We start from the raw sequence: 15,737 nt of genomic DNA, 5'->3' as shown, positions 1-15,737 counted from the left end.
AAAGTTTTTTCAAAGAAACAGAGCCTCCATGTTTTTTCCACTGGCTAAATAGCAATGAATTTTTCATAAATTCAAACAACACAATTTAATTCAAAAAGGTCACTAAGCCCAAAGAGAAATGGGAGTCATAAGCACATGAGGAATAAAATTTTTATACTAATTGTTACTTGAAATGCAACACAAAGTGAACTTTAATTCTACTTATATACTTTTCTAACCTTGTAAAACGGTCTCTGTGAGACAAACATGGGGCCCAAAATAACACAAATCTTATTTCTTCATAACCCGGTGTTTTACAGGGCTTAGAATCCATTTATCAACACACTGAACAGTGGTGCGGGAGTGGCTGTTTAGTAGATATGAAAGAGGCTAAAGCTTTTCATTTTTTTTTTTTTTTTTTGGCCGAGGCATACGGAAGTTCCCTGGCCAGGAATCGAACCCGAGGCAGAGCAGCAACCCAAGCTGCTGCAGTGACAACACACCACATTTGTAGCCTGCTAGGCCACAAGGGAACTCCAAAGAGCTAAGATGCTAAATGCAAGTGAGGTGGGAAGGTTGACACGATCATTTCAACTTCAGTCAAGTGACAAAAGTCTTCTCCTCTTTTATCCCCCTCCAAAATCTCAGCCTCTAATAAGGACAGTGTTCTTGCAACTTTAGAACCACAGGCAAAGACTGGGCACACTGTGCTTGACAAGAGAAACAACAATAATGATAAAGTTTATTCTACTGGAGACGCTAGTGGTTGCCATGGACATGTGTTCAACTTCCAGGGAACTCCGTATTGTTCTCCACAGTAGTCTACAATTTACCTTCCCACCAACGGCACGCAAGGGCTCCCTTCTCTCCACATCCTTTCTGGTCTTTTTGAGAAAAACCATTCTAACAGTTGCGAGATGTTATCTTACCGTGTTTCTTTTATTTTTTCTTTTTTTTGTTGCTTTTTTTTTAAGGGTCGCAATTATGGCATATGGAAACTCCCAGGCTAGGGGTAAGATCCGAGCTGTAGATGTCAACCTAGTACCACAGCAACACCAGATCCAAGTCACGTCTGCGACCTGCACCACTGCTTACGGCAATGCCAGATCCTTAACCTAATGAGCGAGGCCAGGGATCAAACCCTCAACCTCACCTATGCTAGCTGGGTTTGTTCCCACAATGGGAACTCCTTGTGTTTCTTTTTAAAAGTGAAGTATAGGAAGTTCCCTCGTGGTGCTTTGGGTGGCGCAATCCAAAAGTATTTCAGCCCAAAGTTACTTAAAAAGGAAAGTATGTTTCTCTTTTATTTGATCAACATCAGGAAGTCAAGTTTTCAATACAATACAGATTCCTGATGCCTGAACTATCATACCAGCTAAATGATTATCTCAAAAGAACTAATAATGAGATCTTGGATCCTTTTCCCAGTAGAAGGGGAACATTTCACCAAGCTATGTTACCTGCCCCTGGGCTTACGAGACACCAAACAACTGCATCATCAACATATGGACAATGAGATCAAATAATCCACCACCTGGAAACTCTGTTTATCATCCTATCAGAACATACCCAGGCAGTAGAACATACTCTGCGAAGGAGGAGGTATCCACATTAGCAGCTTAAACTGCCAAAACCAATAATCATTAGGAGCCAATTAAGATTCTTTAATAAACATAAGGGACACAGATGGAACAATTTAAGACTCTGACTGGCAGCCTCAGTATAAAATAACAGTTGTTGTAACGTTAAACGACTTACTCATAAAGAGTTGAACACTTTTGTTTTGGGTTAATGTCCCACAGCTTCTTATTCCGGACAACATATTCATTACTGTGCTGTTCATACAGAGCTTCGAACTCTTCCACATCTTGGCGAAGGTGGTCAGGCACTACAAATGGGCCTGCAGAATTTGAATTGCGTTTGCTAATAAAAAGAAAAAAAAATGTGAATAATAAACTTTTAGGACACCCAGAATAACATTTAAATGGAGAAAAATACAATAATGTATTACTCAGCTTTAGGATGCAAAAAACGCTACCAGAGAATTTAATGCAGAAAACTTGCCTTTCCACAAGTACACTCAAGAGATATATATATACCTGAATACTGAGTAAGCACTTTTAATTACTCTTGCTATCAAGGGCAAATTTTTTTAAACTTCTGGTTAAAAAAAAAAAAGAAGAAGAAGAAGAAGAAAAAAAATCAATGCTGCATGAACTGTAACTTAAGAGAAAAATGACAGATTTTACCATAACTGCTATCAATTTAAAGTGAGATTAAGACTGGTAAAAGGTATAAAAAGACATTTTTAAAGAATGTAAGATTCTAGCACTCTGAGAAGTTGCAGTAGTTTGAGTGTGGGCTCTGAACCAGATTGCTGTGGGTTTAAATTCTGGCTCTGCTATGGAGAGGCTTTGAGTCCTTGAGCACAACACTCAACTGCACTGTGCCTGAGTTTCCTCGTCTACAGAATGGACATATTAATAGCACTGATCTCCCAGAAAGGCAGGAGGATTAAATGAGTTTATACATGCAAAGCTCATAGAATAATGCCTGGAGAGTAAGTATTATCAAAGTATAGGCTATTATTTTTTTATTTTCATTTTTATTATTCAAATGAGAATTGCAACGATTTTTAATTTTAACTATTTATTTATTTACTTATTTATTTTACTTTTTAGGGCCACACCCGCTGCATATGGAGGTTACCAGGCTAGGGGTCAAACTGAAGCTACAGCTGCCTGTCTATGCCACAGCAACAAGGGATCCAGCTCACAACAATGCTAGATCCTTATCCCACTGAGCGAGGCCAGGGATGGAACCCGAAACTTCATGGTTCCTAGTTAGATTTGCTTCGGCTGCACCATGACAGGAACTCCTAGGCTATTATTATTTTAATTTAAAACAATTCTTCCATTTAAAGAATCCATGAAAATGTTCCAAACAACTGTTATTACAACTCATTTAAGAAATGTGGGGGAAAATTTTTTGTGAGTTTTTGGTCCATAAAGGAGTATGATATAAGAAGGTCACTGCTATTCAGTAGTTTCCCTTTTTTTTTTTTTTTTTGTTTACTTTTTTTTTTTTTCCCACTGTACAGCAAGGGGGTCAGGTTATCCTTACATGTATACATTACAATTACATTTTTTCCCCCACCCTTTCTTCTGTTGCAACATGAGTATCTAGACATAGTTCTCAATGCTATTCAGCAGGATCTTCTTGTAAACAGTAGTTTCACTTTTTTTATGTCTATTTATCTCTTGAAAACTCAGTTTCAACAACCAGTTACCACTGGCTATCAATAACATCTAAGAGTAAACCATAACATCATACGTAGCCTTCAAAACGTCTTCCTAGTAATTATCAACAGGACACTCTCTTCATTAAACATTTTAAAAAATACTTTCTAGGAGTTCCCGTCGTGGCGCAGTGGTTAACGAATCCGACTAGGAACCATGAGGTTGCGGGTTCGGTCCCTGCCCTTGCTCAGTGGGTTAACGATCCGGCGTTGCTGTGAGCTGTGGTGTAGGTTGCAGACACGGCTCGGATCCCGCGTTGCTGTGGCTCTGGCGTTAGGCCGGTGGCTACAGCTCCGATTCAACCCCTAGCCTGGGAACCTCCATATGCCGCGGGAGCGGCCCAAAGAAATAGCAAAAAAAAAAAAAAAAAAAAAAAAGACAAAAAATAAATAAATAAATAAAAAATACTTTCTAGGATTTTCCCATAGTATCTTGCATGTAGTAGGTTATCGAACTTATCAAATGAATGTCGTCAGCCCTGTGATTTCAACGCAGTTTATGTGAATTCTTAACAGTGATGAGCCACGCTATAAATTCAACCACGATGGTCACAAAGGCTGTCAGAGTAGGTGTACAACTCTGGACAGAGGAGTTAGGGGAAATAAAACACAAGTTTAAAGCACACTTTTTAAGTTTAAACACTTGAGTTAAAATAAAGCAAAACATTTTAAACTGTACTTACATATCTTCACCTGAAGTGATGGTCTCATTATTTGGTGTTACTGAGCTTGTTCCAGACCCAACTAACATAGGCTGGTTTAAAAGACAGAAAAATGACAATGATTTTCCATTTTAAAACCAATGAATGCTTAAATAAATACACATGCAAACTGTCAATACATATGACTTACCTAAGTTTTCTTGTGAACAGGAACATACAGTAATAAAAATTTCAACAGTCATAAATAGGCCCAAATGAATGTTTACATTTAGGTAGCTTTCAATGATCTAAAATTTTTTAAACTATCACTCAGTGTAAACTCCCATTTTATTTATTTTTTTGTATTTTTAGGGCCATGTCTGCGGTATGTGGAAGTTCGTGGGCTAGGGGTTGAATCGTAGCTGTAGCTGCTGGCCTATGCCACGGCCACAACAACACAGGATCCGAACCACATCTGCAGCCTACACCAGAGCTCACAGGAATGGCAGATCCTTAACGCACTGAGCAAGGCCAGGGATCAAACCTGAGTCCTCATGGATACTACTCGGATTTGTTAACCACTGAGCCACAGTGGGAACTCCAAACTCTCATTTTAGATAAACTAAAGATACATACTCAACAATGACAAGAACAGTGTTACTGGAACTTACAAGCTGTTTTCATTCTCCCTTAATATTTGTTCACCTTCTCAACCCCTGCCCTCTATCTGATTCTGCCAAATACATGAGAGCCCCTGTATGACTTAAAAATAATGTCCTACTTATCTATGGGCCTGAAGCAGAGCCTTAGGTGAGATGAAAGAAGAGATCCTATCAATTCTGAGGCTGTCATGATGATTAGTATTTATCATCTTTGAGTAGTTTAGATAATTATTAGTGATTAATCATAGGGATGTGTCTTGTCATACAGATGATGTCACTAGGGCACAGGGAAGTCAAATAACTTGCCCAAGAGGTTAAAAAAAATAATTAGTAGAACTAAGATGAGATAATAAAAATAATAATTAGTAGAACCAAGACAAGAACCCGGGTCTGCCTGATCCCAAAGCAGCCCTGGCCATGCTGCTCCATGACCAGCCACACAAAGTTCTATATTATGACAATGATTTCACTAGAAAATACCTAGAAAATAAAAAGGACCATAAAGAGTCCTTTTGAAAAATTACTTATATGCAATATGAACCTTAAACTTCCTCAAAATGTAGAAGATGGTCAAAACACCTTTAGACTAAAAACCTAGTCTTTCTCTACAAAATGCTTCAGAATATCCCAAGAATTGGTTAATTCTTATTTATATATTTAATTATTTTAGATGAGAATCAATACAGAAAATACTCCATACCTTTGAATCTTTTGGCTTCTTTTTCTTGCCTTTGTTTTTTATCTTGGTAGAATTAAACTGAAACAGAAAAAAATTACTGAAGACTCAAATAACAACATTATAAAGCTGCCATTTATTATAAAGATGCCATAGTGATTTTTATAGACTAGTGCTAAGTTTAATCACATAAAATGTTTAACAAAAATAACACTATAGTGTGTTAGCCCTAGTGTTTTAACCTATAATAGAAAATAAAAAATGGTGCCTAATGTTATAATTAAAATTAAATTATTCCAACATCTTAAACTCATTTTCAGCAAGGTTTATTGTGATTTCAAGTAATTTATCAGACTAATAAAGTAATTTCAGTTATATGCTTATCATATTTTAATGATTTTCCTTTTACTAAGCCAAACTAGACATTCTGCACTTGGCCAGACACTAGAGCACAGTGAATTTAGAAGAAGTATTTAACTTCCTACGGGCGATGTTAGCTGTTCCTTATTTAGCCAGGCAATGTCTAGTAAAGTGAATTGAGACGAAATTTCAAATGTAGATGACTTGATTGTAAAAATCAGTAAACAAAAGCATTTCTTCTGTTTGAACACTACCACAAACTAGTAAAGAAGAGAAATCTGGATTTTAACTGAAACTCAATTGGAAAAGCAAAACATTATAATTTTAATCACTACAGATAACATTTCATTTTTATTTCAGGAGATGACACAAGAACTCCTTTCCTGTTTCTACGATTAACATTTATTAGCTGCGAAACTGCACGGACATTGTCTAATCTAAGCTTCAGAGTCTGCTGGTTGTCGCTCCAATCCCAAGAGGAAGACTGGCATGAACTTTCTAGTGAAACAGTATGTGACATCCGAAGTCCTCCGGACTTGGTCTTGGTGCGCCTGCCGTGGTGTAAGTCAACACTGGCCTGGTCCTCCTTTCTAATCTGTGGCTGACACAAATTAGAATGTGACACTGAAAGTGATCAAGTAACTTACTGGCACGTCACCGCTGTCCTGTTTCCTTAACACAGTGCAGCGGCTGTCTGTAGGAAGATACAGATGGTTTCATGAGGAAACAAAACATTTATATTGCCATACGATACACAAAAGACTTAAGAAAACCACCCCAGATACTACTAACATCCACTATTTTACTTTTTATTTGGCTCCGACCCAGGTTAGTTCAGAAACCAAGAGCAAAATGGCTAACTCAGTGGAAAACCAACTACAAAGAACCACAGAATTTCAGTGCAATTCAGCATATTTGAGCGCTTTCGAGGCACCAAACTCTATGCTAGGTGCTGGGAATACAGAAATGTATAGAAAAGTCCCTGCCATCGATAAACTCATGTTCTGCAAACTACACAGAGGCAAACACCTGCATCCCGGTGTGCTAAATGCCACAGTTACTACAGTGAAAACAAAGCTTCAAGAGGAGCCGCTCAAGAAGGGGTCAGGGGAAGCTTGGGGAAGAGGGGACTTGAACAAGCAAAGGAGTAGGATATGAGCAATAGCAGGAGGCAGAAAGCACAAAGCAAGTTTGGGCACAGTAAGAAGTGGGGCTTGTATTCGGAGGGCAGCTGGGCAGAGTGATAATGAGCCGGGACAGACAATGTGAATTCAATCTGTAGGCAAAACTAAGCAGGCGTGTGTCAAAAAACAACAGTCAACAGGACCAGACAGATGTTCTAGAAGAGTCAACAGCAGCAATATAAACGAAAGAGTTGGGAGTGGGAGGGTCAGAGGCATGGAAACCAGTTTGGGGGCTGCTGCGATCACGGAAAGCTTATTAAGATCCTGGCCTAGGGAAGTGGAGATGGACAGGGAAGGACAGATCAAGAACAAAGCTTATTTGTCCTGCTGCATATAGGTCAGGGAACTATATCTCGTCACTTAGGATGGAGGATAATGTGAGAAAAAGAATGGATACATGTATGTGTGACTGGGTCACCCGGCCGTACAGTAGAAAACTGATGACACTGTAAACCAACTATAATGGAAAAAATAAAAATCATTAAAAAAAAGAATAAAGCTTATTTGAATTGGCAACAAACTAGATATGTGGTAACGGGGAAAGGGAAAAGTCAAGACCAATTCCAGAGTCCCCTGCTTAAAAGCAGTATACACAGCATCATTATCTGAGATAAATTTAGGAAAGCAGGTTTCTGGAGTTACAAGTGGGTTAAGCCACACTGCTCCTAAAGGGCTTCGTGGCCGTCTACACAGAAACTCCAACAGGGAAATATGCACGCAGAGTCCAGGAGAGAATCCCGGTCTCCCGATTATCAGGGCATGGGTAATATTGTTGAGTATCCTTACTTAGGAGATCAGCGGATTTTGAAAAGTTCTAAGAAATACAATCATTTCTTTAAATGAAAGGAGATAAAGCTGAAAATGTCTGGGATGAAGATGAGAGGCAGAGGTATTGGCTTGAAAATGTGCTGGCTAGTCATGTGGTTGGTGGCTTCCATATCTATGACTAAAAGCAGAGAAACAGTCACAGCTGGATGGACTGCGTATTTTAGGTCTAGAACACAAGAATCAGGGGAAATGCACAACGACAGGGGACTGTGTCCTTTTAGCTGTCTTGCGTGATCCAAACATGCACTGAGTTTTGAAAGCTCAGTCCCAGAAAAGCATTTTATTACCAGCAGCAGGAAACTGATGGCAATAAATTCAGTCTATCAAGAAGCATGTCACTTCCAGTCATGAAGCAGTGTCCTGGAAAAATAAAGCTGTCTGTATCTGAGAGCACTCTCTCCTAAGAACCAAAACAAAAGTAAGCTTTTCTGTTCCTTATACTGCATTTGAACTTTGTAACATGTTAACATTTTTGTACAAAGTCAGATCTTTTCATGTACCTATAAAACAAACAATATGAAATTTGAAGGTCTTGACTCCTGACAACATACAAAGCAGATTTCTGGTGCTGAGGAAAAAAGTGAGGACAGGGGGCAGGCATTACCCTAAGATATACATACAGTACCAAAGATGAGAAATATAATTTAGAATCTAAGAATATTAGAATTTTGAGCTAAACGGAATCACACACATCACTGGTTCCAAATCCACTCATTTTCATGAAGAAGAAACCAATAACCAAGAGAAGCTAAGGAATTAACCACCAGTTACCCTATTCTGCCAAAATGGACTCCAGGCTGTTATCCAAACAGCTCCCCCATTCCCCTCCACCCTGTCCAATTCCACCTGGACGTTTACAGCCAGGCTGGGACTCAACCCCTGCACCAAGGCTCTCCTCTTCCCCCAGGAGGACCCTCAGCACTTCTTCTGAGCTTCTCTTATTGCGCTTACTCCCATATCACAGTATATCTGTATATTCATCTTATTCCCTTTTCTAGAACACAAGGTCCTCGAGGGCAGGGACTAATGTACGTATTTCTGAATTCCTTGTAAACACCTAGCACAGGGCCTTGAAACAGCAGTCAGAAGGTTTTCAAAGAATTTTGAGTTAGGGAAGAAGCTGGACCATAGCCCACTTTTCCTGCCTCCCTGTTCTAGGTTCTCCCCACTACAACAGGTACGCTCTCTGCTATAGGTTCTGCAAACATCACCTACCTCTGCAGGCCAATGTTTTCTTGAATGCTACAAAGCAAACCACTTCCTAATAAATTCCATCCCTTTAACATGCAGTCTTTGCCATGACACTGTCAAAATGCCTGTCATGAAAACTGAATCATGTGTAGTCTGTGTAATGGACCCATGTGCGTATCTCTACAACACTTCGCTTCGGAGAGTAAAAACGTTTTATGACAATAAAAAAAAAAAAGTCACCATTCTGAATGCTAACTTCCCCAAATAATCCCGCTGTACCATCATAAATTTCACTATTTTCTTTGCTAAGTTTTTAAGCTAGATCCTTCACGGATCTTCTCCTGAGATTAGATATAAACTGAAACTCAGTCCACATACCCATTATATCAAAGAATTCGTCCAAGGCATTGTGCAGTGCTGGGAACTTGTCTCTGTGCTCTTCCAGCAGCCATATTAAACATCGGGCTTCCTTCAAGGACGTTGGCTCATAGAAATAATCAAGCTTCTTTCCTTCTATAGAACCTAGCTTATGACCATATTTCTCATTCCAGAGAAAAGTCATGATGCTGAAATCAAGCTCCTTCAGAGAGGCCCCATAACGAGAAAAAAAAGGTCCAGTGGCATCTAAGCCTATAATAAAACAAAAATCAAGTCCGAAGAAGGGAAAAATTATTTGCTATAAAAAATCACATTCTGTTTCATATTTCTGAAACTGGTTCTATTATAATTTGCTTACATTTTCAGTGAAAACATTTAAATACTTGAGAACAAAGTTATTCAAGCTATTACACACTTTAGAAATACCATTTCACATTATTATGCTAATTATAGTTGGTTTTTTTTTTTTTTTTTTTTTTTTTTTGGTCCTTTTGCCATTTCCTGGGCCGCTCCTGTGGCATATGGAGGTTCCCAGGCTAGGGGTCAAATCAGAGCCATAGCCACCAGCCTGGGCCACAGCCACAGCAAAGTGGGATCCAAGCCGCATCTGCAACCTACACCACAGCTCACAACACAGGATCCTTAACCCAATGAGCAGGGCCAGGGACCGAACCTGCAACCTCATGGTTCCTAGTCGGATTCATTAACCACTGAGCCACGATGGGAACTCCTAATTATAGTAGTTTTTATCTATTAGTTGAATGAGGTGGGCCAAAGGCTTCTATTAGTATAGTTGTTTTTATTAGACTTACGAGATAAAAGGAATTAAATCTCTTTAAAAGGCCCTTTCTAAAGCATTACTCTCCTTTAAAATATGATAACTTTTTCACTAATTTGTAATATTTTGATTCCAATTAGTACAAGCTAGAAAGACTACAATGCTTTTCTATGTATAGTCCATAATAACAAGACATAATATATATACTGAGTTTCCAAAATACCTTTAAAGCGGAAAATGGGTAAAATCCTCCCCCGTACCTCCAAGAACTGCACCTCAACCCTGCAAACATCACGGCTTCTCACAAGAATCAAGGCAGTCACTGCTTCCGCTTTTACTCCCCCTTCTCCACACAGAAAAAGAGGCGGCTGCATCCTCACATGCTACTCCTGAGAGGATGGAGAACCCACTCCTACTTCCTAACAGCCTCCAAAAGGCAAAGGGTGGCTCTGCTCTCTCCCCCAAACGCCTCTAACATGACTGGGACCACAGGTCGTCAGTCAGCGTAGGAAGCAGAGACGGCCAAGTTAAAATTACTCTGGATGGCTGTTTCTTCCGGAGGAAACAGCTTTGCAGGTCATGTTACATGAAAATTTAATATATTTAAACACCAGAATCAGGGACCACAGAAAATACTTATACAAGGTTTAGAGGAATCACCAGAAAATAAACCCCAAATTTGCTTCTCCATCAAAGGCTCACAGTGAAGCCTGCGCTCGCTGAAGGGAAGGCAGCAGAGCATATCTAGTACTGAAATGTGAACCCGCCCTTCTTGCTGTGTTTAAACTAACCTCTTTTTTTTTTCCCGCCACCCCTTGGCATAGTGGAGTTTCAAGGTCAGGGATCAGATTCGAACTGCAGCTGCACCCTATGCCACAGCTGTAGCAACACCAGATCCTTTAACCCACTGTGCCAGGCCAGGGATTGAACCTGTGTCCTGGCTCTGGAGTGACATGCAGATCCTGTTGAGCTACAGAAGAACTCCACTAATCTCTTCTATAGCAGAGTAAAGAAATTACTTTGTAATTTACTTATCTGATTGTCATAGACACTAATGCCATCATCACTCAAGAGTAATTCTGAGGCCAGAAACCCATGGAGATCTGCTGTTGCTCCAAGCAGCAATCACTGAAGCTGTCAACTATATCAAGTTTGCTGCCACCTGACTGTCCCTGCTGACAGAAATTTATGAACATCTCCTCCAAAACCCTGGAATTCTATCAGCTCCGTGTTTAAACACTCAGGCAGGCTGGGTAGGCTCTCCCTATGGACCGCTGCTGAGAGAGCCCGCCCTGCTGAGGCTCCGGCCAGCCTTTTGCCCAATGGCTGCTAAATGGATCACCTACTGCATTAGGCAGTTGCCAGACTGGTCACCAACACAAACAAGGCCCTGGCAGGTACCCAAAGAGATCACCCCTCCAGTATCAGCCGGCATCTCTCTCTGCAGCTGTCCTCCGCAGACCCTTCGTGGTGCTGGTCACAGAGCCTGCCTGGAGGGTTCTTCCCCAACCAAATTAGGAAAATCAGGACAGAGTAACGGAGTCAATCCCTGGGTATTTGTCCCTTAATCTGTAGATACAGATTTGCCTTAGGTATCCCAAGCAATTAGTTCCATCCACTCTGCCCTCTAAATATTTCACTAAGGAATCTGACTATTGAACGGCACAATCCCAGGGGGCACTCCACAGCAGCTGACTCCAGGAGGAGCTATTCACCCACAGTTGTGCCTAGTATTCACATAGTTTACACACTTACAAACAGTTTAGTGGGACTGGATATATATAGTTTTTGGCTGAGGCATGCAATGACAAAAGCACCGAATCCTAACTACTAGACCACCAGGGAACTCTCTGGATTTTCTTATTGACTCAACTTTCCTGTGATTATTACAACTTTTGAAAAAGTATGCTGTAACCCATTCATAAAGTAACCTAAAATTTTTAAGTTGGTGGGAAATAGTATTTTTAACCATATAAATCTATAGTCCTACATTTAAAAAAGCATAAATAAATCCAGGAAAATGAAAAAGCCTTCAGAGACCCACATTTATCCTTCCTACTAAACCACATCTTTAGAATTTAATGACGTACCAAAGCTATTAAGCTTCTGGATCCAGGCGGCTAATTTTGGCTCCACTTCTTTAAGCTCACTCAAAACATGCAGAAAAACCCTTGTCTTTACTCTGTTCTTTTCTTGAATCAAATGGCGTATAACATAGTCCACTGCTTCATTCAGAAAATTTCTGCTAGAAAAGCAGGTTGTGTAGTCTTCTGTGGTTAAAACCTTCCAGGAAAGCAACTCTTTGAGAAGCTTGGAAGTATTGAGTATACCAGACTTAATTTTGTCAGCATACTGTTTTATGCACTGCAGGATTCTGTCATCAAGGAACTGGCAACTCTGAACACTGCCTATGGTTTCTAAGGATAAAGAACAGTGGTCAGTGAAAAAAGACGACCTTGCAAAAACATACGCTCAAAAATTAATGTAACATCATATAAACAATATAAAACATGACCCAAATGTAGTCTTCATGTTGACGTAAATAAACCCGAACATTTTAAATGAGGAAATAAATAAAACATTGAACAACACCTATGAAAAGGTGTGACGGTTCACATGAAATCAAACATATCAGGTGCCCTTTTTTTCTTCCCTTGTACAACAAAGGTTAACATCTAAAAACTTAGTTCCTCCAAAATAAGGTGCTTTCCTCAACAATCCTAACTGAACCCCATCAACTACCCAAACCTTATATTCAGGTATAAATGCAAAGGGTTATGTTTCTTTTTTTTCTTTCTGGAGTCGAAAGGATCATTTCCTCAGGTATGAATTCAATTAATATTTGGTAGTTTTTGTTACTGATATTCATCTTATTGCTGGATCCTAAATTGGAGACCTGTGGACTTGCTGATCCCAAGTTGGAAAGTATCTCAGAAGCTCATCTTCCCCTAAAAATGGCCATTTAGCCTCTTGACGCTAATATAAAACAAAATACTAATAAAATACAAAAAATACACAAATGTTCACTGAAAACTTTTTGGTAGGAAAGATAACTTTGACTAATATGTGAAGCATTAATGAAATAGTAAGTGAAAAATAAAGACTCTGGAAATATTTCATTTTGGGGAACAGCAATCATAGTGGAAAGTGAGATAATGCACTTTAACTTAAAACTGGAAGTCATCCTGGGAATGCAATGTACTGCATGGTGACTATAGTTCACAATTCTGTCTTGTGTATTTGCATGTGGGTCTTGAAAGTGCTCAGGAAAAAAATTCTGTAACTATGTATGGTGACAGATGTCAACTGGATGTACTGTAGTTATCATTTTGCAATACATACAAACATCAAATCATTACACTGAACACCTGAAACTAATTACACTTCAATTTAAAAACTCAAATAACCTCCAAAGCCTGCAAGTAAGTAAGTTCCCAGCAACAGTAAAATTACCAAGACAGCTCTCATGTGGATCAGGGAGGGGTGACAAGATGAGCAGACAACATAAGACTGGACTAGGAAATCTCTCTGGCACCTTTTAGGAACTGCTTCTTTATTTGAACTTGGCATATCTCAGATAATCTACAGTTCAATGCTTCAAAGTTAAATCTGTAGAGTCGAGTCTACAGACTGCTGTCAGACATGTAACCTGCATTTCAGGTATTATTCTCGCTTTCCCTTTGGAGATAAGGAAACTGACACAGGGTTCGCCCTGAGTCAGCGGTGAGGTGCCGTTTTCAATCCCTGTGTGCAGCTTCCAAATCCAGTGTCCCTCACACCAGACACCTCCCCAGCTCAGGGTAATCAGGAGATGGTGATAATATCAAAATACTAACTAAAATCTAAATTTCAATTCAGTAGAAATTAACATAAGATGAACATTTATCACTGTACTTTGAAGCAAGAACAGAGTGTTCTCACGCCCTGACTCCCAGGCATACCTTTCTGCTCCTCAGTTTTGGGTGGATTGCTTTCCCTTAGGTCCTCTTCCATCCTCTCTTGTGCTAACTTTTTTGCTTCCTTTTTTTGGATCTTGCGCTTCATTTTTTTGTCTTCTTTCAGCCTTAGCTTCTCTAGGCTGATAAATACTTACAATTAGTGATAATTCACCTTTGTTATAAACTCAGTTAACTGATAATTCACCTTTGTTATAAACTCAGTTAACTATGTCCCTTTGCCTATTGTAGAAACTATTCTTCATATAAATTAGAAGTTCCCTTTTTTAGTTAAGAACTTGGCCTGAAACTTTGGAACATTATCAAAAATTTTAACATGTGGTCAATTCAGTCAAAACAAGAACCCTTGTTTCATGAAAACAAGAACTTCAATGATTGAGTGACTTCTGATTGAGGGTGGCATGTATAGATCGCACAGATGTAATTTCCATGTATGTAAATTACTGCTCAGGTAAACAGGAATAGTAAAAATCACTCAGTAAGACAATACATGCGAACAACTCATTTCAAAGAAAAATCCCACGGGAGAATCTAATTTTCACAACCCGATAATGGCCCACAACATTAAAATTTGGAGATGTGATCACAATGAATTCTCTTCAACAAATAACTGTTCCATCTTTTCTTTTGATTTTTCTTAGTCACCAATGATGAAAAAAATAACTTCTTAAAATGGAAAACAAGAAGCAGAACCAAAAAGAAAAGAAAAAAGGATTGGAGTTATTTGATCTGAACAATAAGATACAAAGAAGTGAATAATTCTGACAGATCATTGAATATTTAGGAGTGAGAACTAGTCACTGATTCACAATGTTTGCTGAAAAGAGTAAAAGGAAAGATGCTTTTGGAATTAAAGTTTAAACAACTGAGATAAGTATGTAATTTTCATCCAAACGTCAAATTTATTAAATACGTCATGTCATAGTTCAAATGTCATAATTTTACTTGTAAATTTTTTAGCATGTAATAACCATTCTAGGCTAGTACTCTTGAGTTATAAAATCCATCAAATTCACTTAAAAATACTTATTTGAATTTGTGTGCAGAGCCAATTTTAAAAACTACATAATTTAGAAATCTGCATTTAACAGAATTATATTCTAACAGACATTATTAAGGTGATTGATTATTAAAAAAAATCTTACCTAGAACATTTCTGTTTCAGAATAGGTCTTGGAGGAACCTTTTCTTTAATGACCTTGTGTTCAAACTTTAAATAAAACAAAGACATCCAAAATTTGTTTCATGCTCCCATGACATAAAGCACAAAACCACAAGTAACGAGCATTTCAGAAGCATACAGTCAATGTTCAATTTGATAGAGAACAGTGATGATGTTCTGACCCAAAGAAAAGCCCAGAGAACTTTAGCATAAACAATTTACTGAAAGGAGGAACAAGAAAAATAGACACGCTTTAAGAAGTTAAAAAAAAAAATTAAGAGTACGCAGAAGATAAAATAAACTACACACGTCATCACAATAATCCACTGCTACAACTCTCACGCAGTGAAGCTGAAAATAACCCCTCAAGACACTCTTCTCCCTCCGTTAGGCCCTCACCTCACCAGTACCCAAAAATTTTACTGGGGAATAAAAAAGCAAGGTTATCAAAGAGTAAGATGTAGAAAAGCATCCTTTCCCTTTAGGAGATAAAAGAATATGAGAATCCCTCACTGCAAAGAAGTATTCTCACATCCTATTATTTCCTATAACTTCTTGTATGTCTCCTGGAAAACACATGATCCAAATCGTACAACTTCCACTTAAATCGTATTGTTTAAGGCATAAGCACTTTGGGTATCAAG

General features: G+C 38.8%; 1 protein-coding gene and 1 long non-coding RNA gene across 26 annotated transcripts in view; both read right to left on the bottom strand.

Annotated features, from left to right (window-relative positions):
* Positions 1-15,737, bottom strand: part of LOC146397887 (uncharacterized) — a 419,652-nt gene that overhangs the window by 161,782 nt on the left and 242,133 nt on the right. The gene's annotated exons all lie outside the window — the stretch shown is intronic.
* The window catches only part of TTC3 (tetratricopeptide repeat domain 3), a 126,340-nt gene that overhangs the window by 38,652 nt on the left and 71,951 nt on the right, over positions 1-15,737 (bottom strand). For all 25 annotated transcript variants that reach the window (XM_084992065.1, XM_084992079.1, XM_021070969.2 and 22 more), the window contains 8 exons: positions 15,077-15,141; positions 13,917-14,053; positions 12,066-12,392; positions 9,198-9,449; positions 6,264-6,310; positions 5,281-5,337; positions 3,961-4,031; positions 1,738-1,902 (listed from right to left, as the gene is read on the bottom strand). In XM_084992065.1, the coding sequence (XP_084848191.1) occupies positions 1,738-1,902; positions 3,961-4,031; positions 5,281-5,337; positions 6,264-6,310; positions 9,198-9,449; positions 12,066-12,392; positions 13,917-14,053; positions 15,077-15,141 (1,121 nt within the window). The remainder of the gene's footprint in view (positions 1-1,737; positions 1,903-3,960; positions 4,032-5,280; positions 5,338-6,263; positions 6,311-9,197; positions 9,450-12,065; positions 12,393-13,916; positions 14,054-15,076; positions 15,142-15,737) is intronic.

The sequence above is a fragment of the Sus scrofa genome, chromosome 13 (assembly GCF_054392235.1).
Source record: "Sus scrofa isolate SSC_HxYL_T2T_F1_AM1 chromosome 13, Sscrofa_HxYL_maternal_Yorkshire_Landrace_v2.0, whole genome shotgun sequence".
Classification (NCBI taxonomy): domain Eukaryota; kingdom Metazoa; phylum Chordata; class Mammalia; order Artiodactyla; family Suidae; genus Sus; species Sus scrofa.
The sequence above is the reverse complement of the archived record's forward strand: the minus strand, read 5'-3'. Positions and strand labels throughout refer to the sequence as shown.